Source organism: Leishmania panamensis, assembly GCF_000755165.1.
Source record: "Leishmania panamensis strain MHOM/PA/94/PSC-1 chromosome 33 sequence".
NCBI lineage: Eukaryota > Euglenozoa > Kinetoplastea > Trypanosomatida > Trypanosomatidae > Leishmania > Leishmania panamensis.
The window spans coordinates 12,446-37,411 of record NC_025880.1 but is presented as its reverse complement, the minus strand read 5'-3'; the positions used below and the strand labels follow the sequence as shown (position 1 = coordinate 37,411).

The 24,966-nt window shown below is 56.9% G+C and overlaps 12 protein-coding genes across 12 annotated transcripts, besides 2 other annotated features; all 12 read left to right on the top strand.

Moving 5' to 3' along the window:
* Positions 1 to 132: part of a repeat region that runs on past the window's edge.
* A 1,022-nt stretch (positions 133 to 1,154) lies between these two features.
* On the top strand, positions 1,155 to 1,994 carry LPMP_330180 (hypothetical protein; the record flags this gene model as incomplete). Its single annotated transcript, XM_010703809.1, has 1 exon — positions 1,155 to 1,994. The coding sequence occupies one exon, from the start codon at positions 1,155 to 1,157 to the stop codon at positions 1,992 to 1,994; it is 840 nt and encodes a 279-aa protein (XP_010702111.1).
* A 756-nt stretch (positions 1,995 to 2,750) lies between these two features.
* LPMP_330170 (hypothetical protein) lies at positions 2,751 to 3,977 on the top strand (the record flags this gene model as incomplete). Its single annotated transcript, XM_010703808.1, has 1 exon — positions 2,751 to 3,977. One exon carries the CDS (start codon positions 2,751 to 2,753, stop codon positions 3,975 to 3,977), a length of 1,227 nt encoding a protein of 408 aa, XP_010702110.1.
* Positions 3,978 to 4,794: 817 nt separating this feature from the next.
* Positions 4,795 to 5,820, top strand: LPMP_330160 (trans-splicing factor, putative; the record flags this gene model as incomplete). Its single annotated transcript, XM_010703807.1, has 1 exon — positions 4,795 to 5,820. One exon carries the CDS (start codon positions 4,795 to 4,797, stop codon positions 5,818 to 5,820), a length of 1,026 nt encoding a protein of 341 aa, XP_010702109.1.
* A 611-nt stretch (positions 5,821 to 6,431) lies between these two features.
* LPMP_330150 (hypothetical protein) lies at positions 6,432 to 7,532 on the top strand (the record flags this gene model as incomplete). Its single annotated transcript, XM_010703806.1, has 1 exon — positions 6,432 to 7,532. The coding sequence occupies one exon, from the start codon at positions 6,432 to 6,434 to the stop codon at positions 7,530 to 7,532; it is 1,101 nt and encodes a 366-aa protein (XP_010702108.1).
* Positions 7,533 to 8,234: 702 nt separating this feature from the next.
* Positions 8,235 to 9,146, top strand: LPMP_330140 (hypothetical protein; the record flags this gene model as incomplete). The annotated part of the gene is made up of 1 exon (XM_010703805.1): positions 8,235 to 9,146. One exon carries the CDS (start codon positions 8,235 to 8,237, stop codon positions 9,144 to 9,146), a length of 912 nt encoding a protein of 303 aa, XP_010702107.1.
* Positions 9,147 to 9,801: 655 nt separating this feature from the next.
* Positions 9,802 to 10,860, top strand: LPMP_330130 (hypothetical protein; the record flags this gene model as incomplete). Its single annotated transcript, XM_010703804.1, has 1 exon — positions 9,802 to 10,860. One exon carries the CDS (start codon positions 9,802 to 9,804, stop codon positions 10,858 to 10,860), a length of 1,059 nt encoding a protein of 352 aa, XP_010702106.1.
* A 304-nt stretch (positions 10,861 to 11,164) lies between these two features.
* Positions 11,165 to 12,069: a repeat region.
* A 1,275-nt stretch (positions 12,070 to 13,344) lies between these two features.
* LPMP_330120 (zinc/iron permease, putative) lies at positions 13,345 to 14,337 on the top strand (the record flags this gene model as incomplete). The annotated part of the gene is made up of 1 exon (XM_010703803.1): positions 13,345 to 14,337. One exon carries the CDS (start codon positions 13,345 to 13,347, stop codon positions 14,335 to 14,337), a length of 993 nt encoding a protein of 330 aa, XP_010702105.1.
* A 1,205-nt stretch (positions 14,338 to 15,542) lies between these two features.
* Positions 15,543 to 17,408, top strand: LPMP_330110 (hypothetical protein; the record flags this gene model as incomplete). Its single annotated transcript, XM_010703802.1, has 1 exon — positions 15,543 to 17,408. One exon carries the CDS (start codon positions 15,543 to 15,545, stop codon positions 17,406 to 17,408), a length of 1,866 nt encoding a protein of 621 aa, XP_010702104.1.
* A 529-nt stretch (positions 17,409 to 17,937) lies between these two features.
* Positions 17,938 to 18,465, top strand: LPMP_330100 (hypothetical protein; the record flags this gene model as incomplete). Its single annotated transcript, XM_010703801.1, has 1 exon — positions 17,938 to 18,465. The coding sequence occupies one exon, from the start codon at positions 17,938 to 17,940 to the stop codon at positions 18,463 to 18,465; it is 528 nt and encodes a 175-aa protein (XP_010702103.1).
* Positions 18,466 to 19,301: 836 nt separating this feature from the next.
* Positions 19,302 to 21,368, top strand: LPMP_330090 (hypothetical protein; the record flags this gene model as incomplete). The annotated part of the gene is made up of 1 exon (XM_010703800.1): positions 19,302 to 21,368. The coding sequence occupies one exon, from the start codon at positions 19,302 to 19,304 to the stop codon at positions 21,366 to 21,368; it is 2,067 nt and encodes a 688-aa protein (XP_010702102.1).
* Positions 21,369 to 22,074: 706 nt separating this feature from the next.
* LPMP_330080 (hypothetical protein) lies at positions 22,075 to 23,403 on the top strand (the record flags this gene model as incomplete). Its single annotated transcript, XM_010703799.1, has 1 exon — positions 22,075 to 23,403. The coding sequence occupies one exon, from the start codon at positions 22,075 to 22,077 to the stop codon at positions 23,401 to 23,403; it is 1,329 nt and encodes a 442-aa protein (XP_010702101.1).
* A 570-nt stretch (positions 23,404 to 23,973) lies between these two features.
* Positions 23,974 to 24,672, top strand: LPMP_330070 (hypothetical protein; the record flags this gene model as incomplete). Its single annotated transcript, XM_010703798.1, has 1 exon — positions 23,974 to 24,672. The coding sequence occupies one exon, from the start codon at positions 23,974 to 23,976 to the stop codon at positions 24,670 to 24,672; it is 699 nt and encodes a 232-aa protein (XP_010702100.1).
* Between the last annotated feature and the right edge of the window lie 294 nt (positions 24,673 to 24,966).

Sequence of the window (24,966 nt, the reverse complement as noted above, 5' to 3'; positions counted from 1 at the left end):
GTGGCAGATGCTGTGCTCGGGTGGCTGGGCCTACATTGTTGTACTACGTGGCTCTACGGCTGCTCTGCATCACGCGATGGCCCGATGACAGGGCGGCTGGGGTGTGGGGAGTGACCGCTCATCTTCTATGGCCAAATCGTATCGTTTTGAAAACGCTTTCAAGACTTGTTTTCTCTTCTGTTTTTCCCCCCTCTGCCTTTGCCTCTCTTTAAATTCGAATCTTCTGCGAGACAATGTGGTGATGACTGGAAAGTCTGCCTAGTCCATGACCTCTTCACCCTGACTTTCCTCTCTGTCGTGCGTCTCGGCTGCTCTATTTCTTCTGTTCTGTGCTCTGTGGCGATGAGTACCTCCGCCGAGGAGGAGGATCGAGTGTTTTGGCGAATGGGTGTGTAAACGGTGCGTACACCTCGCGTGGATCTCAGTCAAGAAGCGTCGAAATCACTGAGCGCGAGGTGAACGAGCAGAATGGCTCCCCTTTTTGTTTTCTGTTCGTGCGTTTGTACATTGCGGCGTAGGCGGTTCGAGGAGGAGGCGCAGCAGTGACTACACACAATGAAAACAACTGTGGCGGAGGGACCACCGAAAGGGAAAAGAAGACAATGAGTTCTGCTCGGATGTTGTTGAGCCTTTTCTGCTCCTCTCTGCCCTCTCTGAACGTGTTCGCCTCTCTGATTCTCACTCTGTTCTGCTTCGCAGTTTTAGCAGCGATGCTAATATAGTATTTGCCTTTTCTCTGTTTGCACGTTTCACACTCGCTCTACCGGAGGACGAGCACTGCAAAGCCACACACGTGAGCTCACTCTTCGCTCACCAAATCGAAGTCCTTTCCAATACTGTGGCGACTATGCAGTAGCGAGTTTCCTCATTTCCTCTTTCAGTGGGCGTAAATCGAATGAATAAGCCACTTGAGTCTCTCTCTGTTTTGGTGGCTACTCGGTCGTGACTACGAAGAGAACTCTCACACGTCAAGCATGCTCTTCTCCTTGCCACACCCTCTCTTGGCAAACTCCAGAGCGACTCTCACTCGCTCTGCTGGCGACGCGTGTCAACCGCGCGTGTATCTGAAGGTGAGCCGCAAGCGAGGCCGTGATGGGTTTGTGGAGGAAGCGGTGTCACCCACTCGCGTACGGGTGCAGTGGGACAGCGCGGAAATGGGGACCCCTCCGCCGATCCTGCAGGCCGCTCTTTCCTCTCGTACGAAGTTCGTATTTCGCCGCCTGCATCAAATCGACGCGGAGCGCTCAAGCAGAATGGCAACACGGCTTGTGCCGCACGGTGCTACGAAGAGGCACACGCGACTGTCTCACTCTCAAGTGGAGCGTCTCACCGTGGCTGGTCAGTGTGTGGTCATTGAATGTGGGGATGATGTCTCCGGCGCAGACGACGGCGCCGGCACGGTGGAGCTCTTCGTTTTGGATTCAAGGGCAACGGAGCGGGATGCTATGATGGAGGCATTTGGTGAGTTTACCATAATGGAGGACGAGCTGACAGGATGTAGTCAAAGCAGTCTGAAGCATGGGAGAGGCGAGGAGGATGAGGACCTCCCCTGCTACTTTCTCGGGCCACTCCGCCGCACGTCCAGTGTCGGCGACCACAGCACCGCTGCCGAGGATTCCGTCTTGGCATCTCCCTCACGCTGGGGTGCGGTGAAGGCGGATGAGGATGGAACCATGCGGCGATTTCTGCAGGAGTACGATGAGATGCTGTGCATGGAGGCCACGGGTGACGCTACGGCAGACCTCTACTGTTACCCAGATCACCGCAAAGACGATGAGTATGATAGTAACGCCGAGGACTTTTCGGGCAACGACTACCCCGATGAAGCCGATGGCCGCAGTGGTGAGTCGACGAGAAGAACAGACGAAGAGGCGTCCAATTCTTCTACAAGACGTCAGCGGGTGTACGTGACGTCGCGCAACACCTATGGCATATCTTGTGAAGAGGAGTACAGTGAGCGAAGTCTCAGCAGCGGGTGGGGCAGCGACGATTGAGGCGCGCGTCGCAGTGCCTCTCGTTCTTTTGTTGCTCCTTTCGGTTTCCTTCCATCTTCGCTGGACGCCCATCGCCTGCTGCTCCCATCCGCCGTTTGACAAGCAGAAGCGACACCCACGCACACGCTCAAACGCGTTACAGAATCGGCACAGGCAGCGCTGGAGTGGGGCAGCACGTTGTCTTGGATGGCCTCCGGTTGCCCACCTATGCCACATGGGGGTGCCATGCTAGGGTATGCGAGTAGAGCGGTGGTGTGGCGATGACAACAGCCGAAAAGTCTTGTCTGGCTGCGGTGCACCCTCCCTCCCCGCTGCTGCTGCTGCTGCTGCTGCTCGTATGCGTGGACGGCTCACTCGCATCAGTAACCGGCCCAGGTGGTGCCTGTTGCTCATGTTGTGACACTCGATCACTTGCTCGCGTTCGTCTGCCACTTTCCCCTTCTCGTATCTCCTTTCACCTTCTTTCCTTGTTTGACCACTTTTTCCCGCGACAGCTGCCGAGCCTCTCCGCCACCACTGCTGCAGCGTGCTCCCTCTCTCGGTCGTCACGGAGCAACTGGGGAGCTGGTTCGCTTTACTTTGTTTGAGAACAACACTTGTTGGCGTGCAGCTAATTCTAGAGAGGCGCCGGTGGCCTTTGGCGACTCGCTCACTGTAGGAATCACGTTCGCAACTCAGCGTACACACGTTCTGAGGCAGTAGCCGTGTTTTTGCCTGGTGTTTTCACCCTCATAGCTTTCCTTGGCACTTGGCAGGATGACGAACGTGGTGGGGCTACCTGCGGGGGCCCCGGCGCTTGTCTACAAGCTCCCTCAACGGGACTTGCTTGACTTGGTGGCGACAAATGATGTCGCCTCTTTGCTGATTCTCGTTCGCGGCGACAACCCCTTCGACATGAGCCCTGGCATGGAGCTCATCCGATACAAGATGCGTGCGAAGCGCTTCGCTGCAACGGTGTACACCGAGAACGCAGGCGTGATGGCAAATGCGGTTCCACACGTTGAGCCGCCGCAGATCAAGTACATACGCGATGCGAGCGGCAACAGCGCCGTTCACGTGGCCGCTGGCCTCGGTTTCTCTAGCATGATAGAGATTTTGGTCAATGAGTGCGGGTGTGCCGTGGAGGAGTACAATACTAGTGGCTTCACACCGTTGCACTTGGCAGCGTTTCACGGTCACGCTGATTGTGTTCACCTGCTTCGCGACCTAGGCGCCGATGTTCTGAACCCCACTCGCTGGAACCCAGCCTCCACACCCGACTGCCATCGCGGCTTCTGCGGGCGTACCACGCTGTTTCTAGCCCACTGCGCGCAGCAAGCGACTGTTGTAGAGCTTCTTATTCCTCTCTACCGTAAGTTTATCGACACCGCGTTTCGTGGCCAGACGTCGGCTGAGGTGTGGAAGGCCGCTGCGAGTGGGCATGAGGCGAAGTCTCTGTCGCTGCTTCTGGACGCTTTAGAGTGCCGCACCACGGCGAGTGGTGCTCTTCCGATTTCCATCGACTTCGACATGGAGGATGCGCTGCGGGAGGCACTTCCGGCAGTGCTGGAGACGATTCTGCCCTCTACTCGCTCGCCGACTCCCCTGCAACTATTCTTGTTTCAGCGTCTTGTCCAGCTTGGCTACGTGACAGAGACCACCGTCGTAGGGTCTGCGGACACAGTAGTGATGCGTGTTCTGAACACGGCGCAAGTACAAGCATGGTGTGTGTTGGTAGATCAAGGGCTGGTACAGCCTCACAAGTGCAGTCTCGATTCGGTGCATAGCAGCGGGCACGGTGGTCGAAGCGAGGTGGAGCTCCGCGCCCTGATTGAGGAAGCCAAGGCATACTTCAGCTACGACGTCGCGAAGAAGTCCTATACGGAGAAAGGGGACAGCGACAGGCGGCGGAATACCGTGCTGAATCGCCGTGGTGTGTGGAAGAAGTTAGAAAACCATCTCAAGCAGCTTTCACTGTCCCCTGCTCGTTGCCCGCGGTCGTAGATACCCCCTGCGCCGTCCAGTGCCTCTGCCTTGCCCGCTCAGACGTCGGCGTCCTTGACTCTGCTGGCCAATCGATCCCTATGTGGTGGCACGTGCCTCCCGCTCTGCAGCTGACGTCGTCTTTGTCTCCCCCTATCTCCGCGTCGATGTACCATTTTCTAGCGTCACAATGTTTATTAGGAGACCTTCGCGAAGAAGATCCACATAACAGATGCACAACATGAACCCCCCTCCGCCCGAATGGGAAACCGGCTTAGGTGCAGCGACAGTGTTTAGTTTACTCATATGTGTTTACCTTCTTTCCGTGCCAGCGGGCTCATCGGCTTAGCTACGCACCGTGTGAAGACACGCATTCCTCGGCAATGGTGAAGATGAAAGAGAAGCCACGGGCGCCCATTGTGATACGGCACACTTCCGCTAGCACAGTGGCCTTTTCTGTTATTTCTGTTGGACACACACACAGTCTCCCGATTACTTCTAAAAAGGGGTTTGGTTTTCTGAGCAACGCAATGGAGGGGCCTACGCCTGGCTAGACCCTGTGAGCTACTAGTGTGATGCCTCTCGTTCACGTTTGCGAGCGCACTTCTTGGCTGTTGTTGACAATCCGTTCCTGTAATCGCCTCTTCTGGCTGCTGGCCACTCTTATTATTATTTATTATTTGTTTCTGTCATCGCTGTGCACCACTCTTGCGTAAACACCCGACAGCAGAAGTTGAAGCAGCGAACGACTTGCCCTGCTACTCACTGCGACAGGCGTTTTCCCCTCACTCTGCGTGCGGTGCTCTAGTCTACGATTTCCTGACCAACTCTGGCGGAGATGGACGAAGGTTTTGATGCGCATGTGACGGCTGCCACGCTTGAAGAGATCCCGGCGTACGAGGAGAACGAAGTGACGCTGCTCAGCGACGATGATGCACTTCGGTACGATAGCGTTACGGAGGTCACGAAGTTACTCCGCTCGTCTTACCTGAGCGGGATGCTACGTAGGTTGAGTGACTACGAGCAGACGATCGGCCGCGGCAAGAACTCCATTCCATCAGACGATCCCGAGTACCAGTACGTGTCGGACTGCAGCTCGCTGGTGCTGCGCATCGAAGTGGAGAAGAGTCGTGTGCACGTCTTTCTGCGCGCCCAGTACAGCATACGCTTCCCGGAGCTCGACATGTTCTTCTCAGACAGTGTTCTTTACGCCAAGGTGGTCAAAGTAATCCAAAACAACGTTGATTTCAGTTCCGTCGTGACCCAGTTGGACGAGCTTCTCCCATCCCAGCTGCTGGTGGTGGTGGTGGCGTGCGCCTCCACGACGTCTGGTCGAGATTTGTCTCCGGAGGAGCTGAGTCGTGTATTGGAGGCATGCGAAGAGCTCGAGAACCTCGAGATGGCGAAACAAACATTCCTCGAATATATCCAGTGCTCGATGCCGCTCATCTGCCCCAACCTCTGCGCATTCCTCGGCACTGGTATCACGTCGCAGCTCTTCGCCATATCGGGGAGCGTAGCCAAGCTGTCGATAATGGACCCCACCGATCTGGCGAGGCTCGGCAGTCGACGCTCAAACGACAGCGGCATCGCCATAAAGACAACTGGATTCCTTAGTAACTGTGACCTGGTGGCGAACTTGCCACCCCAGCTTCGGCCTAAAGCACTGCGCTTGGTTGCGAGCGTGACACTGACGCTAGCGAGAATTGATGCGAACCGGCGCGCACCAACCAACTACGAAGGGGTTCGTGAGCGCCGGCTAACGTGTAACCGGATGCGTGCTTGGCTGGATCCACCGGTGCTGCGTGGCGCCGGTCACAACATGTACGAGCGCCGCGGCCGAAAGCGTCGACGCGCGAACTAGGGTGGTGTTGGTGCGTCAGCACCAGTGGAGTGCAGTAGTATGCTAGGCTGCACCCTGGGTGCCTGGCAAGCTTCTACAGCGCTGTGCTTTGCATTGTCGTTGTGGGTGTGTCTTTTTTCCTCGGTCGTGTGAATCTGTTTGACTGCCTGGCGCTCTTGTGTGCGAAACACCTTCTCACGAGTGCCATCGTGAGGACCCTATGTTGAACCAACGCCTGGGGTGTCAAACTACGCTGACCCCTTTTGTCCCCGTTCCTATCGCGCACGAGTGCAAAGGACAAGGGAGGGGGCGGCGGGTGTCGTACTTGCGGTGCACCCGCTCGCTCTCTTGTGGTGCCACTGCTATGAACATGACGTTTGCTTCATACTCTGCTCCTCACAGACACTGCCTGCGCCCCTCTTCTTGGTGCCGCTCCTTCGCTCTATATTCTGTATCTTTCCACATCTCCGCCTTCACTCGCTCTCCTCCCCCTTCCCTACGAAGGGTTGTTACTCTTTGCTCGATTGCGGGGGACGGAGCTTCATCACTATCGTGAACTGTACGGCCCCTTGGCGCCCCACGCGTGCCTGAGCCCAGGGATCCGTGTGTCGGGATACGCCACTACAGTTGACATGACTGTAGACGACATGGGAGCGGAGCTCTGGGCACTCGTGCACCATCTCTTTCAAAAATACCGCCACGACCCGCGGAAAGCGGTCCACGAGCTGGCACTGCGCACCCACACAGAGTGGCCGACCGAGCCGGATGTACCGCTCCCAGAAATTGCACCACATGTCAAGCAAAGTAGCTGGTATCAAGAGATGTGTAGCCGCCACGCATCTCTAGTGGAGGACTTGCGTGTAAAACACCAGCGTGACGTCGCCGATGCTAAGGAGATGGTGCTCAGCTTATACCCAGATGGCTGCAGTGTCAGCGAGTACTCAGAGGCGCTGCGTACATGTGCGGCAGTTCTCCCTTGCCTTGTACCGTCTGACTCTATTGATCACCTCATTCAGAAAAGAGGCGCTGACTTTCAGGAGAGGGGTGTCCACGAGGTGAGCTGCGATGAGCTAGTTTCTGACGTCATCGAAGATCTCATGATTAAGGCGCTCACACCGCGACAGTGGTGGTGCCGAGGGGCGAGCAGCATCGCACGCGCCACCAGAATGGGCATCCGGAGCATGCCACCCACTCTCTACATCGAGTATGAGAGGCCGGCGGGTGTGTCGCGCGTCCGCTGCATTCACCTGCGTGCGAACCTGCGGCCCAACATGCCGACAGCGCAGCTAGCACGCCGGCTCGCGACGACACATGAGGCACTCCTTTCTGAAGCGCAGTTTCAATCACTGCTCATACGATGCCAGCGCCTTCAAGGGCAGATCCCTGTATCGTCAGCGGCGACAGCACCTCCCACTGGCACAGGCGTACAAGCATCAATGGTAGCCTTGCCGTCAACGACGGCGGATAGCCCCTCGCCAAGCGCACTCACTGCGCGTAGCAGCAAGCCACAGAAGGCGGACTTGGGTCTTCTCTATCGCGACCCCGACGCTGCGCTAGAAAACGTGGACCTTAACGACGCTGATGACGTCACTCTACAAGAGTTCAAGGAGGTCATGAATGAACGTTTCAAAGCTAACGTCGTAAGGCCTGGTGACCCCGGCTACATTTACGACAAGCGCGTCGCAGTGGCAAAGGCCGCTCAGAAGAGCGAGTGGGACGACGACTCTGATTAGAAGTGCTGCCGACTAGCGGCGCTGCTGCACGCATGATAAATCCTCGCGCTCTTCTTCTTCGGAGCGCGTGTGTGCATGTGTGCGCCCCCCAAGAAGGGGATACTCGCATGCTCCTCCATCACATTACTCACAAGGCTTACGACCATAGACGACGCGGAGACTCGAACATTCCAAGTAAATTCTTGTCAATTTGTATCCCTACCGCTACCCAGTTGCTTCCCTTGTAGGCGCTGGCTGTCCTCTTTCCAACAGCTTCATGCGCGCGCGCTCTCTCTCGCTCTCACAATGATATTCCCGACTCAACAGTTCATGCACATTGCAAGTGACCAAAGGCGTCTTTTCTTTGCAGCGCTACCCCCGTCGTGTGCGTGTCTCCTCTGTCCATCCTCGTCTCTCGCGCTTTCACGCCTCTGTGTTGTGCTCGCCACTGTCGTCCGCCCATTGCACTTTTCTTCTGCCCACATGTCCGCCCTTTTCCCGTTTAGCACCATTCCGAACAGCTACGCTCTCGCTTGTTGTCGCTGGCCTTTGCCTCCACATGGTACTATCCGTGGTGGGACGAGGCGCTGGATCTCTTTATTCGTTTCATCGAAAGACAGAGCCTCCGCGTTCACAGTGGTGGTTGTGTGTTTTCCTTCCCTTCACGTAGAATACAGCACGCACGTGGTTAGAGCACGAGAGTGTTGAGGTTACAGTAGAGGTATGGCTTACACAGGAGCCAATGTTTGCGTTGACGCGAGTCGCACGTATGAGCACACTCTCGGAGATACTAGTGGATGTGGTAGAGGTAAGAGCCTGCGCTCCTCCTCAGTGGAGGTAGCGAGGCCAGCGCTCAACCTCGTGCACGACCCGCGCTGCGGTGTCTGTTTGGTGTGGCGACCAGTGGAGGGGCCACCGCTGCCACGATGCATTCACAGAGAGAACGAAGCTGGTGAAGTAGATGCTGAAGCAGTGCGCTACAGAGATGCGCCCTTTGCATGTGCAGTAGGGCGCACTGACGCCAGCACGGGCAGCGCAGTGACTGCTTTGCGGATGAGCAGCTCATCTATAGAGGCGCACCCGCCACGCAAGATGATCCCACATCGAGGATCACCGCCGCGCGGTCAACTGCTCCACCGCGGCAAAGGTGGAATTGATGACGTGCTGAGGAGCGCCCGTGAGGCGCAGAGCCTCTTCTACAGTCTGCAAGAGCAGCGACTCCAGGCGGAGTATCGCCGTGCGCAGGCCAGTCTCCGACAAGAGCTAGACCAGCAGCGGGAGTACAAGCGCATGCTTCAGTTGGCCGAGTATCAGGCAGACCTTGTGAACATGTTTGGTCACACCATGCGAGATGCCGTCCTCGATGCCTTCTTCGACGACGGAAGTGACCCCGTCCTTTCAGCCTTGCATAGAAAGAGGCATGAGGGCCCGACCTCACGTAGCGCTCCCTATACGTCGGTACACGGGGGCCACTCGTCAGGAGCTGCACCGCCTGGCGTTTGGAGACACCAAGGCAGCACGGAGGAAGGATTAGTGCCGCCTGCCTCCACTGACGAGAGTCGTCTTGCACGAGAACGGCGCGTGTTTAAGCGAGCACTCGAGGAATTGCGAGGCGGCCGATTATGTGGTTACTAATGGGTCTTTTCTGCCCTTGTTGTTGTCTCTTTGTTTGTCCGTGCATCGGTTATACTGGAGGAGCGGTGGCGATGGAATGGTGTGGCGAGAGCCTCGCTGCACATGGGCGTGCCGGGGTTCCTCTCAACACTGCACAGTACGCGTTTAGAGGCTGCCGAGATGCGAGGCGCCGCTGCTCTTTTTGCACTCACTCGCCTCATCTTTGTTTGACGGCGCCCTCCCCCTTCCCACAGCGTGCTGCTCATTCTTTGGCACAGGAAGAGCACTGCTATACAGGAAGGCAGCGACGAAGTGGGGGTGTCCCGTCCCACCCTCTATCGCACGTTGTCTCCCCGTCATCTCCATATTCTTTGTTCAAGGGTTCGGCGTCCCGCCAGGTAAGTTGCGTATAACTGAATGGCAAGACCTCTATGCGCCCAAGCGCTCCACCCGTGTGTCTCGGGGTGACCCTTTGGCGGAAAGAACACTGCTGTGATTTCTCTTGTACTTATTCCCCTCCATCCTCGCCTCTCTCCCCATCTTTTACAGTGGCTCTAATAAGCGAGCGCCCGAAGTAGCCCAGCGATTCCGCACGTTTCGTCTCCCACGCTAGCGCCCTGCCGTTTTCGTTTTTACGATCCCGCCTTTCAACCGCTAGGAGCGAATCATAGAGGAGATGTCAGAGGCTCCGTCCAAGACGGCAGTGAATAAGCGTTCCAGCTTGGCTTCCCGCCTACCCAAGAAGCGTGATGAGGCGCCATCGACATGCGGCTCGCTCCATCGAACAGTTGAAACAACATACGATGCGGCGTATGCCGCGCGTCCGGCAGGTGCGTTAAACAATGCCCATAGCGCTCATGCAGCCATGGAAGGCGTTCGGGCGGCAGACGGTACTGCTCAAGCAAATAGAGGGCAGCCGTATATCCTGCACCACCATCCCACCTCCGCGTGGGAGTCAACGTCCCACGCTGCCGCGCGCAATCTGCAGGCGGAGCAGCCGCTAGACTTTTTCGCATCAGCTCGCAAAATTGAACGGGAGGACGATGACCGGCGCGGCGGTCTGGTGGGTTGCATGCAACGCTCGCTGGATATCCGTACTAAGCGCGCCGAGGATGCCAGACTGTGCCCACCTACCCCGGTATTCCGCTCAGTTGAGGCGCGAGCGACACCGCCCGCGGTTGCGCAGGAAAAATTTGGTGTGAAGAGTAACTACATAGACCTGGTAGAGTGTACTCATCTAAAGCCGGAAACGGAGGAGCAGATCGGCTACGACGACGCCCCTCTGATGCGTCTGCCAGGCGAGACACTCTCGCAGGACCTGAAGGTGCAGAGCAAAGTTATCACACAAATGGGCACCTCACACGAGTTGTTTCGCGGCACTCCCAAATATCTGGCAGACACATCAGTCAGCTACATGGGGCACGTCCCAATCGCCGACCGCAACGTGTCCTGCATTCACCATGGAGACGACGCGCGCCGGCTGTTTGCCAAGTCCACCATGACCATGGCAGTGCACGGCAGGGGCGTAGACATTGCTGTCATCGGCTCTAACTTAGTCACTCGCCATCGTGGAGGTAAAAACACCAAGGCACCTCGTGCGCTTCTACCGAAGACGCCCGACATTATCAATCGGACGGTTGAGGGACGCATGCTGCAGCAGACACTCTACGGAACGCTCGAACGCGAACGACAAATGAACATCCGTGACGACGCGCAAGGTCACCGCTACTTCTAACCGGCACGCTGAAGCGCAAGAGACTGTGATGTACACTACTCCGTTCTCCCCCTCACCGTCAGCCACCTTCACAGCGAGCGTAAATGCTGACTGAGTTTTCTGTTGTCCACCACACGGTGCATGCGAGAGGGGCTTATGTATTTGCACGCCGATTCCCTGGCACAAGTGGTGCCGCATCAATGTCGCCGTTTTCGTGTCTTTTTCCCCTCCAGTGTACTTTCCCTCTTCCGTCTCTGACGCGCTGAGGGATTCTTGATGTGCTGAATCTGCCTGCATATGCGCGCGCGTCTCTCAGTGCGACTACGGGCTCGGGCTGTCGGCGGACAGGTCTGAACTGGCGCCGTGACGACGACACGTGTCACCATGATGACGTTCGTTCCCGCTCACTATGGATCGGTCCGGCCATTCAACAGATATTGAAACGCCTACCCTCATAGAAGGCGTTGCGACTTCTAGAGAGGGGCAGAGTGCACCTGCTGCCACCGACTCATGCCTCCGCACCACCTGCCGCGGCACATGCGGGCAAGGCCTACCGACACGCCCCTCGTGACATGGACGGAAACGGGAGACGGCAGTGAGCCACGCGGACAACAACGTTGTCTGAAATGGGGCCGCAGGGGATCCACCCATGCGAGCGCTCTGCGCAGGGGCTGCCAGCCGCCACTGGCATGACATATCGCATCCGAGCGCGTCCTCTGGAGTTCGGAGGAGCGAGGTGGGTGGTGGAACGAGGCGCAGGGAAGTCCCCACCGCTCAGTCCCACGCTGGATGTGTGCGAAGCGCGCGGCATCTCCTACATCCGACCGGGCGGGCTGACGAGGCACCGATGCCGGACGCATGACGAGAGCACGCCGAATGGCACCCTCGGAGTCCTCCCGACTCCGACGTGAAGAGTCACCGCCCGATGTCGCGGGATGCCGCGGCTTGAAGGGGCTCAAGGCGAAGGATGGCATGCAGACGGGGTGCTAGGCCTGAGAAGGCCCTGACCTGCAGCTGGCCGGCTTCCTCCTCGAGCCTATCCGGCGTGCAGCCCACCCAGGTTCCTCTGGCGCCGACCGCGCAGCACGCACGTGAAGAGGAGGGGCGTGAACGGACCGGGAGAGTCGACTAGACGCATGGCCCGGTTCGACGGCAGACGGCTCGACCTTGACGACCGTGATTTAGCGGCAGTGCGGCAGAGGCAGGTGTGAGCTGCGATTGCACGTGTATGCTGGTGTGCGTGTTCGGTGGTGGAGTGGCGCGCTGAACACAGAGACTCGTTGTTCTTCTCCTTTTCAACGTGGTGGCATTATGTGTTTTCGTGCATTGGGGGCGCGTGTGTGCCACTCGTGACTGAAAAGCGTCGAATATGGGGCTACATAAATGTAACGCGATGTACAGTGGAGGCCTTTACCACATCACGAAAAGCAAAAAAAAAAGAGAACGAAAAAATGATGGTGAATTTGAGAGTTATGCAGCCTTTAGCGATCTCTAAAAGGAGTTGCTGGACTACTTCGTTGCTGCTTTTCGTGCGGAGACTCGTAGCATGTCGTTTATTTTGTAGAAGGCGTCAACGTGCAAATGTACATGCTCCGGCAGATTCCCAATTTTGTGGGCTCGTTGTCTGCTCACTTTTTGTGGTGGTCCGCACCGCTTGCGCAATGTTACCCTCGCTACGGGAGGGGGACCTACAGTCAACATTGCGGAGGCATGTGAAGGCAAACTGAATTGTCGAAGCATGCACAGTTGATGCATGTAGCTGTGGTGCCCTCACCTGCTTGAGCTTCTATTCTTTTTATACTCTCAGTCTAGTTGACGCACTTCATTTGTGGCTCTCACTCGCTCTTAGGATTGCCCGCATTCTTCATTGATACTTTCGACGTCGAGGTAGCGACACGCGCGTGTGGAGAGGACCTCATCGACGACTGATGGGGGTATCTCTATCGCCTTGACCATTCGAGTCCCTTCCGCTTCATTTTTCAATGAAAAAGAAGTGATCGCTCGCAAATTGTTATGCCAAGATCACGACCACATGCTCACTTCTCGCACAGAGTGGTTCTTTTTTCTGCTGCCGCGTTTCTTCACCCTACTTGTGCGCTGACTCTTCTCCGATTCCTTCCGTTCATCAGCCCCGACATCGCCAGTGCGGAGGGAAGACGTGGACTGCTTGAGCGAGTATTTGTTCGCCATTTTCTGATATGTGCATTATGAACGCCTCAGCGGCGCTTTTTCTTGTTTTACCCGCTTCTCTCGTCGCATTCGCTCTCCTGCCAATTCTATCAGCGTTGTTTTTATCGCTGTGACCGCGTTCTCAAGCCCTCCTCTCCTTCCAGGACGCCTTTGAGGCAGGGCTTTCCTCAGCGAGCGCTCACAGACCTCTCTTCTCGTTCGACTCGTGCTCCTTTTTTGCGGCATTGCTGCGCCTTTCCGTGCAGTTCGTAGAACAGATTTTGCCCAATGTTACTGTTTGCCGTGAAATTCTTCGTTGCGTGCTGGATCACGCTGATGAGCTCCGTTGGGGTGTGGTTTCCCATCTTCTTCGTACGCCGCCCACGAGGCGAGCGGGCCACCACCCTGCTGACCGCCGGAGCGCGTGGACGGCTGCTGCGCACGACGGCAGCATCTGCAACGACGAGGCTGTGGCTGTCGCTAGCCAACATGCTCTCTGCCGGGATGCTACTGGCCATGGCGTTACTTCACTTTTTCCCGGAGTCTCTTGAGGTGAAGTCCGGCACCAGCCCTGATTCAGTGGCCCTGTGTGGGTGGATGCTCGTTGGCGTGCTGATCCCTGCGGTTCTCGAGCGATCCTTGCAGGGTGGTGGCGCTCACAGCCACGACATGGTGACCGACAGCGAGGAGGAGCATGTGCACGCCAGGGGCAGTGGTAGCTCTGTTTCCGCCTCGAAGCTTCTCATTATCTTGATGTGTTGCCATGGCATGACGGAAGGCCTTTTACTTGGCTTCGAAAAAGACGCCGCCGCCTTGCTCAGTGCGGCGGCGCCACTTTCGGTACACAAATTCTGCGATGGACTCGTGATTGGCGTCTCAATTGCAAAGCAGATCTACTCTGAGACGGAAGAGGAGTTCATTAACGACAGGGCCGACAGTGAGGCGTGCGCCAGGGTCAGCTACTCCCGCAATCGCTTCTGGCGGCAGCTGTTTGAGGGCCCGGTCGGCGTGTGGCTTCTCGTTACACCAATCACGATGATTTGTCTCATCATCTTTGCCGTGCTGTTGGGTGGTGCAGCACCACCAGGGGCACGTTCGGACCTCAATGCTCTGCCGCCCGCTGCGCCAGCGGAGCGCTCGACAGCTAGCAGGATTTTACCGGTCTCGATTCTGGCAGCGGTGCAGGCGATAGGGAGCGGCTCCTTCGTGTACATTGGTTTGACTATTTTAAGTAGGGAGGAGCTGAAGGGCATGGCCTCCAACGCAGCTCTGCTCGCTGGTGTCGGACTTACCGGTGCCTTGTTTCATATTACTAGCGGGTACCACTAGCCATGCATGCGGACTGCGGCTCGCCACCTGTGCTCAATAGTCTGCTTGTCGATCCCTCTGTCAGCAACAGCTCCAAATCTCCATTGCTGTTGCTCTCGTTTTGCTGTGTTATCCGGATGTAGTTGAAAAACAGTGCAGGGGTGTATGCTTGTGTTCCACCAAGCTACACGCCTCTCCAGCGCTCATCTGCTGTACTTTTGGTGACCAGGAAGGGCACGGCTCCCCCATGTTTCACCAGTTTGCGGCAAGAGAATGGGGGTGGACGGCCCTGCATACAAGGCTGCAGTTGCTTGAAGAGTTGGGCACATGTATGAGCACTCTTCAGCTGACATACCCAGCGTGGGCGGTTTGTGTCCGTGTTGTCTCTCTGCACTTCTTCGCCTGCTCCTTCTGGTTACCTTGGTCATCACAGTCTCTTTCAGCGTCCTCTCTTTTTCGCCTTGACCGTTGTGGTGGGCCGGAGGTGTCGGTGGACCACCCAGGCGTAGTGTCTAGAGTGCGCTTGAGTGTCACCATAACCGGAAAAGTAAAACGAAGGGGTAATCCCCACGTACCCTTCATGAGTTCGCAGAACTGGTGGTGAACGTAGGCGCATCGGTGAGGCTGTGGAAGGACTCTCTCTGGCCTTTCCGTGAGTTCCTGCGCTGCAGGAACCGTCAGCACCTTCAAGGAACGGCGAAAGGCGCACGTGCGCAGGTGTTCGAGAAGCCTCCTGCACACTATGCGTAGAGTCCCAGCAAGTGGCCTCCATTTGTTGCTTTCATCTGGCAATTAGCTGCACCGATGAGATGTACCGATCATCACTGATGGAGCTTTTATGCTGCTCGACGATATCATTAGTTCAGGCAAGCGCGCACGGTCTGCGTCTTTGGAGGCGACAAGCTCACACGCGCCCTGCTTCGGCGGCTTTTGCAATTTGCAGCGCATTCCCAGTTTGCTCTTGTGCTGCCATCCCCTTCAAGCACGGGTTGTGTCTTATCGAAGAGAGAGGCACTTGTCTGCGTTGGTTCCTCTCCGTCAGTGCCAACACGAGCAGAAGCATCACAGGCCTGATTGGACGACGGAGGACGCTTTCGTTGGGAGTTGTGTTGGGTGTGCGCCACCTCACATCTTCCTCGGATGAGAGTGGCGCTTGCGCATCAGCGCGTCGGCGGGAGTGGTACAGACGCCAACTGGACTCGCAGACACTGTGTCCGGTGGATGTGATGCCGCTAGTACAGCGGGCGGTGTGGCATCCGCCTCCGTCGTTGTTGAAGGGGCACAGCAACGCTCTCAGCACAGGCAGCCAACCTGCCGCCATTGCAGATTTGTTTTTAAGCTGCTGCACCTCGCCTCTCTGCCAGGGGTCTGCTCTGCTTGTGATCTTTAAGCAACTCAGTGCCGATCAACAGTGCGATATTCTCTCCATGGCTTTGGCGAGTGCAACATCCCTTGCTGAGTCTCAGCTTGACAGCTACGTTGCGGAGGTCCTTCGCAACGATTCATTTTTGCCGACGCACTGGGTGCGTCTTGTCAAACGTCTTCCAGGCAACACTGCTCCGCATTTACTGCCTTGGACACGCATCGCAGAGCGCGTGCTGTGTTCCTCGGCAGTCCCCTTCTCGTCTAACGATGACGCCTGCACGTTCATTGCGCGTGTGCTGGGGTGCATGGAGGACCAGGGTATCCCGAGGAACACGATTGCGCAATGCCTGGAGACATGCGGTCTTTTGTATGAAGCGTGCGCGTACGCCTCATCGTCGTCGAAGTTTCTCCCGCCACCGACTCGGCTGGCACCGGATGGAGGGTGGGGGTACGGCGACGCAATACATTCTATGTGCGCGCTACCTGAGCCGCCGATGCGATGGTTTGATGCGGCTCGCCGCAGCATGCCTCGGGTTCTGCGTCACTACTCTACCCTTGTCTTGCTACGATCGGTTGTGCAGAAGTGGGGTGTGACGGACAACGGCCACGACGACCGGTGGAGGAGTTTTGCTGAAGCGTACATGACGACGCTGGAGGCTGCGAGCGCCGTGCACTTCCTTTTCAGCGAAGGAAACGCCGTCACTGCGCGCGTTCTTCTACCACATTGTCACACACCGCAACAGATTTCCACGCTAATGCGCTACACATGTCGCGTTGACGTCGCCCTGGCGCTCGCGGCTCTGACTCGTTCGGTGGAGCTGCGCACACCACACCGCAATCACGCGCATGTTCACCTTACGCACCTCACGACTGGGCAAAAGGTGCATTTGGCCTTCTGGGCTCAGGCGGAGTGCTGTAATGCTGAACGTTCGGGGTGTGATGTGTCAGACAACACCACCGTCGAGTTCCTTTCGCGGACTCTCTCCTTCGGTGTTCTTGATCACGGCATGCTGCTTCGATGCCTGCGTGAGGTCCTCCCCGCTGGTGCGCTTACCAGAGGTGACCGCTCTCTTGCGCACCTCCTCGCTTCGATCCCTGCGTCCGCTGTCGAGCACGCTGTGAGTCTGCTGGGGACTGTGGAAAGCGACGCCCTCTCCTGGTGGACATCACTGTGCACTGAGGCCGGCAACTTTGACGGTGCTTTTGCACTACTGGAGGCAATGGCCGCGCGCGGCTATTTGCCGCACATGGGCGTATTGGTGGCACTCCTTGAGGCACTTCGTGACGACTGCCAGAACTTTGCGCGGGGCGTTACGCTACTGCGATTTTCATTTCCGCAGGTCTCGGACACCGTACTGCGTGCCTATGTCGAACGGACAGCTGCAAGTATCACCCGTACCTCGCCGCTCGCGCTTTCTACGAAACAGGCCATCCAAGCCCTCAGTGCATTGGGCTTGATGCGGGCGGCGCACCGTCTTAACAGTCCTGCAGCCGCTACCGTGGCAGAGGATACGCCAAGCACGACAACACCGCTGCTTGCGTTGGCCGAGGTGGCAGATCAGTTGAAGGTACCAATACCGCTGCATGTTGGTGCAATCGAGGGTCTTATTGCCGCGAGCTCGAAGCTGGGCTACAATGTTGTGTTGTCAGTGAACGTGATGGCGGCAACTGGAGGGTGTTGTGTGTCGTGGGCATCGATACCTGCGCAAGACCTGGAATCGCTGTAGGAGGGGTGCGGGCCACTGAGTCTTACCAAAAATCCGCCGCTTGCTTGCCCTCTCCTCTCGCTCTTGCGCGCTCACGTTGTCTGAGTGGCTCTCAGCTTGTTCGTCGTACGCGTGCCATCTCGAAACTTCACTCCTGTCGCTTTTTGTTCGGTTTGTTCGCGTTCTGCATCTCTCCCACAACTGATTGACGGCGCCTAACAAGTTGTTCGTCGGCCAGCATACGCTCGAAAGCTCCAGAAATCCAAACATTTTGTCGGCCTTGCTCGAAACTGGTGGCGCGGAAGGCTCTCCTCTGCCTCATGCTCGGCCGCTCCCATTGAAATGCGCCGTGAATTTTCCTCAACCTTGCTGACACTCTTGCTGTGCCTACCTGTCTCTCTCTGTGTTTCCTCGATGCCCGTCTTCTTTCTTCTCTGTGTCCGATGAAGCTGCTGTGACGTCACACAGTCTTTTGTCGTCCTCCCTTGCGTCCACCGTCTCCGAGCGAGACAAGATTTGGACTGGATTTGGTGAACTAATTCCGCAAGGAATGATGCGGCGCACGGAGCTCTGCCTCGGTGGCTTCACCATGAAGTACAAGAGAGGCACAGGTCTCTGGGACGAGGACCATGTGAACGACTTTAACGCCAACAAGTACTTGTCGGCGCGGTCGACGATGCGGTGGTACTACGGGATGGAGCGGCTGCAGACGCGCAACACCATCAATTCTCGCCGCGCCACACAGAGCTATAACAACAACATGGGCCTTCATCATAGCGGCCGCGGTGCTTTTGAGCGCGAGCTCGAGCGCCGCGGCATTCAAGTAGATAAGTATCCGCTGACGACAACCACCGGCGCAGCGCGGGTGGCGGAGATGGTGTTGTTGCGTCGCCAAGAGCTCGAGGCGCAAGGCAAGGCGGCAATGGAGTCTCAGCGCCAGGCGCGGCGCCGCGACGCCCCGTCTGAGTGGTACGACGAAACTGACGGGCCACTGAATCCACGGTTCCTTGCCAGCATGCAGAGCAACTACACTCAGGTTATCACGGAGCTACCGAGTTCTCCGGTCACGAGGGCGTAACGAGCTGCTTGGCGTACGTTTAATTTTTTTTTTGGTGTCGGTGGGGGATGGCCGCCTGTCGTTGAGGAACTCTTTGGTGGTCCTTTATTATTTTTTACTTTTCTTCCTCGGCCGCCTTTTGTGGGCTTGGTGTCACGTGACCTTTGAGGAAAGGTGGAGCCCTCCACTGCAGGCTGAAGCGGAGGACGTCGGCGATTGCGTGAAGATGCTGGATCACACTGCTCGTGCGTGGCATCGCACCTCGATTGCGAGTCACCTGAGATGAATAAACACAAAGACAAGTCATCGCGGGAGGCACTGCGGTCGCTGGACAGCACAGCGGTGGCGTTCCTCCACCAAATACACACGGCAGTACGTATGGCTTTTCTTTGGAAGAGATCGTCGCATGGGTGCTGGAGGGGGGGGCAATGAAAGAGAAACGCCAACTCTCACTGACATGGAAAGATGGCTTGCAGTGATTCTTAGTGCTCTTTCTCTCGTTTGCTCGTCGCTGATCTCGCAGACGGTGGCACCCGATGGGGTCTTGCACCGGCACGTTGCGTGTTGTCCACGGCTCACTCTTTCCTCCCTTTCCTCTTTGTTTTACTGTGCCCGCGCTGGCAACTCTTCAAGGCAGAGCACATACATCTACCGGTGTGTTTGCCTGGTCATTTGTGTAGCTCTGTGGCGCATGAGCCGAACTGCTGACCTTTGCATTCAGATTCGCGTGCGGAAGGTCGGGATTGAATTGTGTACTGTCTTGGAGGTGTGTTGTTCGCCTCATCTCTGTTTCCCTTCTCTGTTGCTCTCTGTCTCCATCTCTACAAAAAGCGGCTTTGAAGGGCATTTGGATCACCATGTCTGTTGTTCTCCCCTATGATGTACTGTTCTGCACCAGCGAGGACCCGCATCACCCCGTCTCAGAGCTGGGCGGATGCACCGGCGAGGTAAAGCCTGGATTGCGGATACCTACTGGTTGGCAGAGTGCGCGACACGGCAAGACACCGCAAACCTTAGTAATTCGTTTTCACGGCAATGTGTGGTTGCAACAGCTCCGCATCCTCTCTCATGAGGCAAAAATCGCGACCAAGGTGGAGGTGCGCGTTGCAAAGCTCACTGAAGACGATGACTGGGACAACCCGCCATCGTTCCGCAACGTGCGCTTTGTCAAGTTAGGCTCTGTGGACTTCAACAGTAACGAACAATCGCACTTCAGGTCGAAGGAGCGCAAAACGGTCCACCTCAAAACGGAGGCCTACTTCCTCAAGCTGCTTTTTGATCGCCCTTTCATCAATCCCCACAATACCGGCCACCAAGTCGGGATCTACTCCCTCGAGTGCAGCGGGTACCTCATCGAGCCAATCCCATTTCACGCTGATCGGCCGCCTGAGGTCGAGACACCGTCGCAGCGCAGGAGCTCGGCTCTGTCGCCGACTAAGTGCGCAGGGGCAAAGCAGCAGACATCTGGCGCGCCTCCGGTCTTAGTTCCACTGGACGATCAACGCGTGAGGAGGGCGTCGATATTGAACGCGACTGGTGACACACTTATCCCTCTAGTCTCTTTGACGCCCTCACCAACGACTCACTTGTCCAGCAGCGGCGGGGCCTTCCGCTCTGTCCGTATTCTCGAGTTTGAGGACTTCTTTCTACGTCGATCCGAGGAGCTGGTGTCTCTCAAGACGGAGGCGGTGGCGCTCGAGGACTACCACGTCGCCGCCGAGTGCCGCGACAAACTAGCGTTACTGAACGAGCGATCCAAGGATATTTACGAACTCGAGCAAGATAAGGTGCAGGCCATAATCGACGAAGAGTTCGACGTTGCGCAGCAGGTGAAGGCTCGCATGAACGCCCTGGTTGAGCAGCTGTTCGCACAGACTTCTTTACCCTTTCCGGCGGCGGCATCACCACCACCCTCTGAACGATGTGACGATCCGGCCCACGGTGTCGCGAGCCACTCTCGGCACATTTCCAGCATTCCCTCCACACGCGTCCCGATGGCTGACGCGCCGCACCACAGTGAAGTGCTCAGGGATGTGGAGTTGACCGAGAGTGACACGATCGAGGCGATCGAAGAGACAGGGCACCTGATCGATGTGAGCACGCTTGAATCGCAGGAAAAGGCCGTCGCACACGCGATTCTCTCGTGCGCAGGTAGTAAAGACCTTTCTTCCGTAGCACTCGCGAATCCTGACTTTGACATCGAGTTTCTTACCGCCGCTGTTGGCAGATTCACAGTTGCATGCTTGTTTTCGCGTCGCTTCCAGCTGCGCGAGGCCGCCCTCAATGTACTTACGGAGAAGATGGACATGCTGCAGTCTCCAGCGCCTGTTGTCCAGGAGGCACTACTTCGCTTCCTAGATTTCAATGGGTATGGCCTTCAAGATACGATCCCGAACGTGGTGTTCGCGGCGTGCGCTTTTGTTCGAGGGTGTCTTGCCGACACGTCCAAGTGCATCAGCGCTGCTCTCGCGCCGCTCGTTGCCCTTCTCCCGCGCCTCGTCACCCGATGCAGCGACAGCATTCAGCGTATCCGCGATGAAGCGCACACCACTCTGGCACTGTACGTGAAGAACTCTTCCATCCCGCATAGCTCTATTTTATCTGTCGCACTGATGGAGCCAACTGACAAGGAGGGACGCAGCCTCCCACTCAGCAATGCAAAAGCGCAGCTCGCGCGATTGAGTCTGTTTCAGCTGCTTTTGGAGAACGGTCGCCTACACCTGGACAGCGGCGGCATCAATCCCGCGCAGGTGCTCCACAAACTATTGCTACCCACAGTGAACCACCCCTACTCCGAGGTGCGAGATGTGGCCGCTTTGATTCTCGGAAAGCTTGTCGCCGGTCGTCAGCTCATCTTACGGGACAAGGACCTTGCAAAGGTCACCCACGCAAGTATTCGCGAGAGCATCGCCAGTAAGCGTTGAGCGAAGCTGAATAGAGAAGAGGGTAGAGGCTTCTGTTGAGCCTGCTACACTTTTTCCTTCTCGATGCTGCGTACAGCAGCCGGTGTTGCCTGATGCATACGTTTGCACGCCCAATTTGCAGCGGTGCTGAAGGCGTCTATGTATACACTACCGTCAGCAAAGCAGCGAATCATGCCATCTGATTTAATCCGTAACACTCGTCTTCGGTGGTCTCCGCTTTTGGTGGTTAGAGGGCGACAGGGAGGCGTCTTGTGATGTGCTCCCCCGAGCCTTCGCGCGTGCCCACGCAACAGGACGGGCGTCTTTTCTATTTTTTTTTTCCGCGTGCGTCAATGTGACCACAGGCCACTTTGGAATGGGCGAATGCTCACATTTTTTCTACCGTAGTTGTGTTGCTCCCTACTTCTCTACTGCGCTTGTTTGGGCCCTCGAGCTTTTGCCGTCGCCGTTCACTCCTCCCCTCCTCTCCGCATCGCCCCTTTGCTTTGGTATTTTCCACACTGTGCATAGTCAGAGAGAGTCTCATTCATCTCATTTTCTTTCTTCTATTGCTTTCCACTCCTGGCACTGTGCCGCCCACAACGCGGCATACACTTCTCTTGGCTGCTTCCGACTACCCTGCCCAACTTAGTCGGGCTGACTCGTACACCTGCCGACGCCTGTGCTGCTCGATTTCTGTCGTTCTCTTTGTGTGTATAGTGGCAGCATGTCTCACCACGGTCTCCACCACGTGGGCCTCGGCGAGGATAGGGAGGAAGCCGAGGAGGCCTTCATCGATCTCGAGGACCCCGACGTTGACGTTCTCGACGAGTCTGTCCTGGCCGAGGAAGACGGCGACGATGCCTCTGACGTGCCTGATAGCCAGGCCGGAATGGGTGGAGAGAGCAGGGAACACGGGAGACAAGACGAGGAGGAGAGTGCGGGCGATGACCTGCACCTGCGGGCCGAGATGGAGGACCTGAACGCAGCTCCTGACCATGAGCCAGAGCGTGACGACGCCTTTGCGACGTTTGTGGCGCCGGAGAAAAAGCCTCTGCATGCAATCGCGGTGCACCCGCAGAATGCCTGTATCTTCGCTGTGAGTGGGGAAGGGGAGGAGGTGTACATCTTGGAGCTGGGCGACACTGTCAAGGAACCGGTGCTCAAGGCTACCCTCAAGGGGCACACCGACACCGTTAGCCTTCTCTCATTTTCTCCAAATGGGCAGTGGCTGGCCAGCGGCAGTCTTGACTCCAGCATCTCCGTATGGTCGACGGAGACGTGGGATCGGAAATGCACACTCACCGATCTCTACGGCGAGATCATGACGCTTTTGTGGCATCCTTCCAGCCTTATTCTCGCCGCCGGCGCCGACGACGCGCAGGCTGCCATGTGGAACGTTCTCAAAGGCACCCTCCTCATGTACTTTGTTGGCCACCGCGGCGCTGTTACGTGTACTGCCTGGTCGCCAGACATCAAGAAACTGGTGACTGGCAGCAGCGACGGCACTGTTGGCGTTTTCAACCCCAAGAATGGGGAGGAATACTTCAACATATCGAAGGACCTGAGCCCCGACAACGCCGGCATTACGGCACTTCTCTTTGTGAACGACGACCAGTGCGTGGGCGGCTGCGAGGATGGCACGCTGCACGTGATCTCTCTTCGAAATGGCAAGGTCGCTGCGCACTTTGAGGACTTGCACGAGCAGGCAATCGAGTCACTGGCCATGAGCAAGGACTCTCTGCTCCTCTTGACGACCAGCTGCGACTGTCGCGTCATTGTGTGGAACGTTGCGGACTTCTCTCCTCGTACGACACTGGAGGTGGGTGAAAGCGTCATTCCTGCTGTGTGGTCCCACTCTCACCTGATCGTTGCCGGGTGCAGCGACGGCGAGATCCGCGTATGGGACGGACGCTCTGCGGTGCAGCAGCCGCTGGCAGTGCTCATGGGTCACCGTCGCATGGTCCTCAGCCTTGTAACCACCTCAGCCACTCTAGCGAGCACAAGCGACGATGGCACGGTTAAGTTTTACCGATTCACAGAGACGTTTCAGTAAGGGCAGTGGGGGACGATCACTGTTCATTTCGGGCTGCGCGCGAGCTGAGGTCCTGCCCTTCTTTTCAGACGATTAAGCTCACTTATCCCCTGCGTGTGTGTGTTTCTCCGTGTTTGCTTTCCGTAGAGGAGCGCACGCAGTGAAAGGGCGCCGCATAAACCCAACGAGAAGAATAACATGTTCTTTGCACCGAACAATCAATGACGACATTATAGCATTTGAGCCACACAAGTTTGGCTCTAGCACAGGCAAGGATAGCACGGCTGTTGTTCGTCCTCTCTCCCTGCCCACCCCCTTCCCTTGTGCGAGCGGAGATGGTAGTCTCTGTCATTGTTTCTTCCCCTGTGCTGCTCTCCCCGTAACGCCTGCGTAGCCGGTGTGAGACTGCGCGTACGATTCTGAGGTACCCTCTGGCTGCCTCGACCCCTTACTCTGACTAGTCCTCATCGCCTGCGCCGCTTTGTTCTTTTTTCCCCTTCTCTTTTGGTCCTTTCTGTTCCCCTCTCCCCTTGTCCTGTACCCCAAACATCTGGCACGCAGCCTATTCGCGTGTTCCGCCTGCCGTACGACATGGATGAATTTAGGGCGGATGACACGACGGAATTAGAGGAAGGGAACGAATCGAATACGACCCTGTTGCAGCTTCAGGATGCGTTTGTGAGCGCGCTTACAGCGTCTGGGACGCTTGGAAAAATACGGGCCCAGCTACGTGCCACGGCCCTCGCGTTGATTCGCGGCGACGAGGATCTTCAAAATGCCGCCGTTGGTCCGTTCATTCGGCCACTGACACTTACTACCCCTACCAAGGTAAGCCTACTACTGCTCTACGACTTTCTACAGCATCACCACCTTCAACAGACCGCCGGTGTGCTTGATGTGGAGGGCAGCGTGCATCTTCTTCTTAATGAGCGCTCCGTCCTTCTCGGCGACCTGGCCCGATTGCCGGGTGACGGCTCCCTGCTGGAGCGACTCGTTCAGTTTTACGAGCCGGCGAGTCAGGCATTAATCGCCGGACATTCGAATACTCACGCTGCACTGACTCCGTCGAAGGCAGCGGGCACTTTGGCGGCGATGGAGCCCCAGACTTTTCCATTTTTTTCTTCGTCCGGCCCGGCCACAGAGGAGGAGACCGACGCTGTGGCACAGGCGCACGACGCGGATGTGCTCTATGAGCTGGAAAAGTACGAGGACTCCATTCCCTTTTCTGACACTGAGGGCACTATAGATGCAAGCATGCAATGTGAGGAAGTGGAGCGTCTCACGCAGTAGTTTTTGGTGGCACCTTGGCCTTCATTCACTGCTACGTTGTGCATGCTGATATGCTTCTCTTTGCCCACTTGTAGCTTTTAGTGCGATGAACGTGTGGAACAGTGAGGAGTGTGTGCACCCCACTTGGTCATTCGTCGACCACGGGCCAGTTACTTTGTGTGTTTGATCGACGCCTGCGTGCTGCTCGCTAGCATATCGCCCAGAAGACTTTCGCTGATGTCACAAACGCACCAACCACTGACGACGCAACAATGCGGCAACCTCTGCGGAGACTGAAAATACGTCGAAAATGGC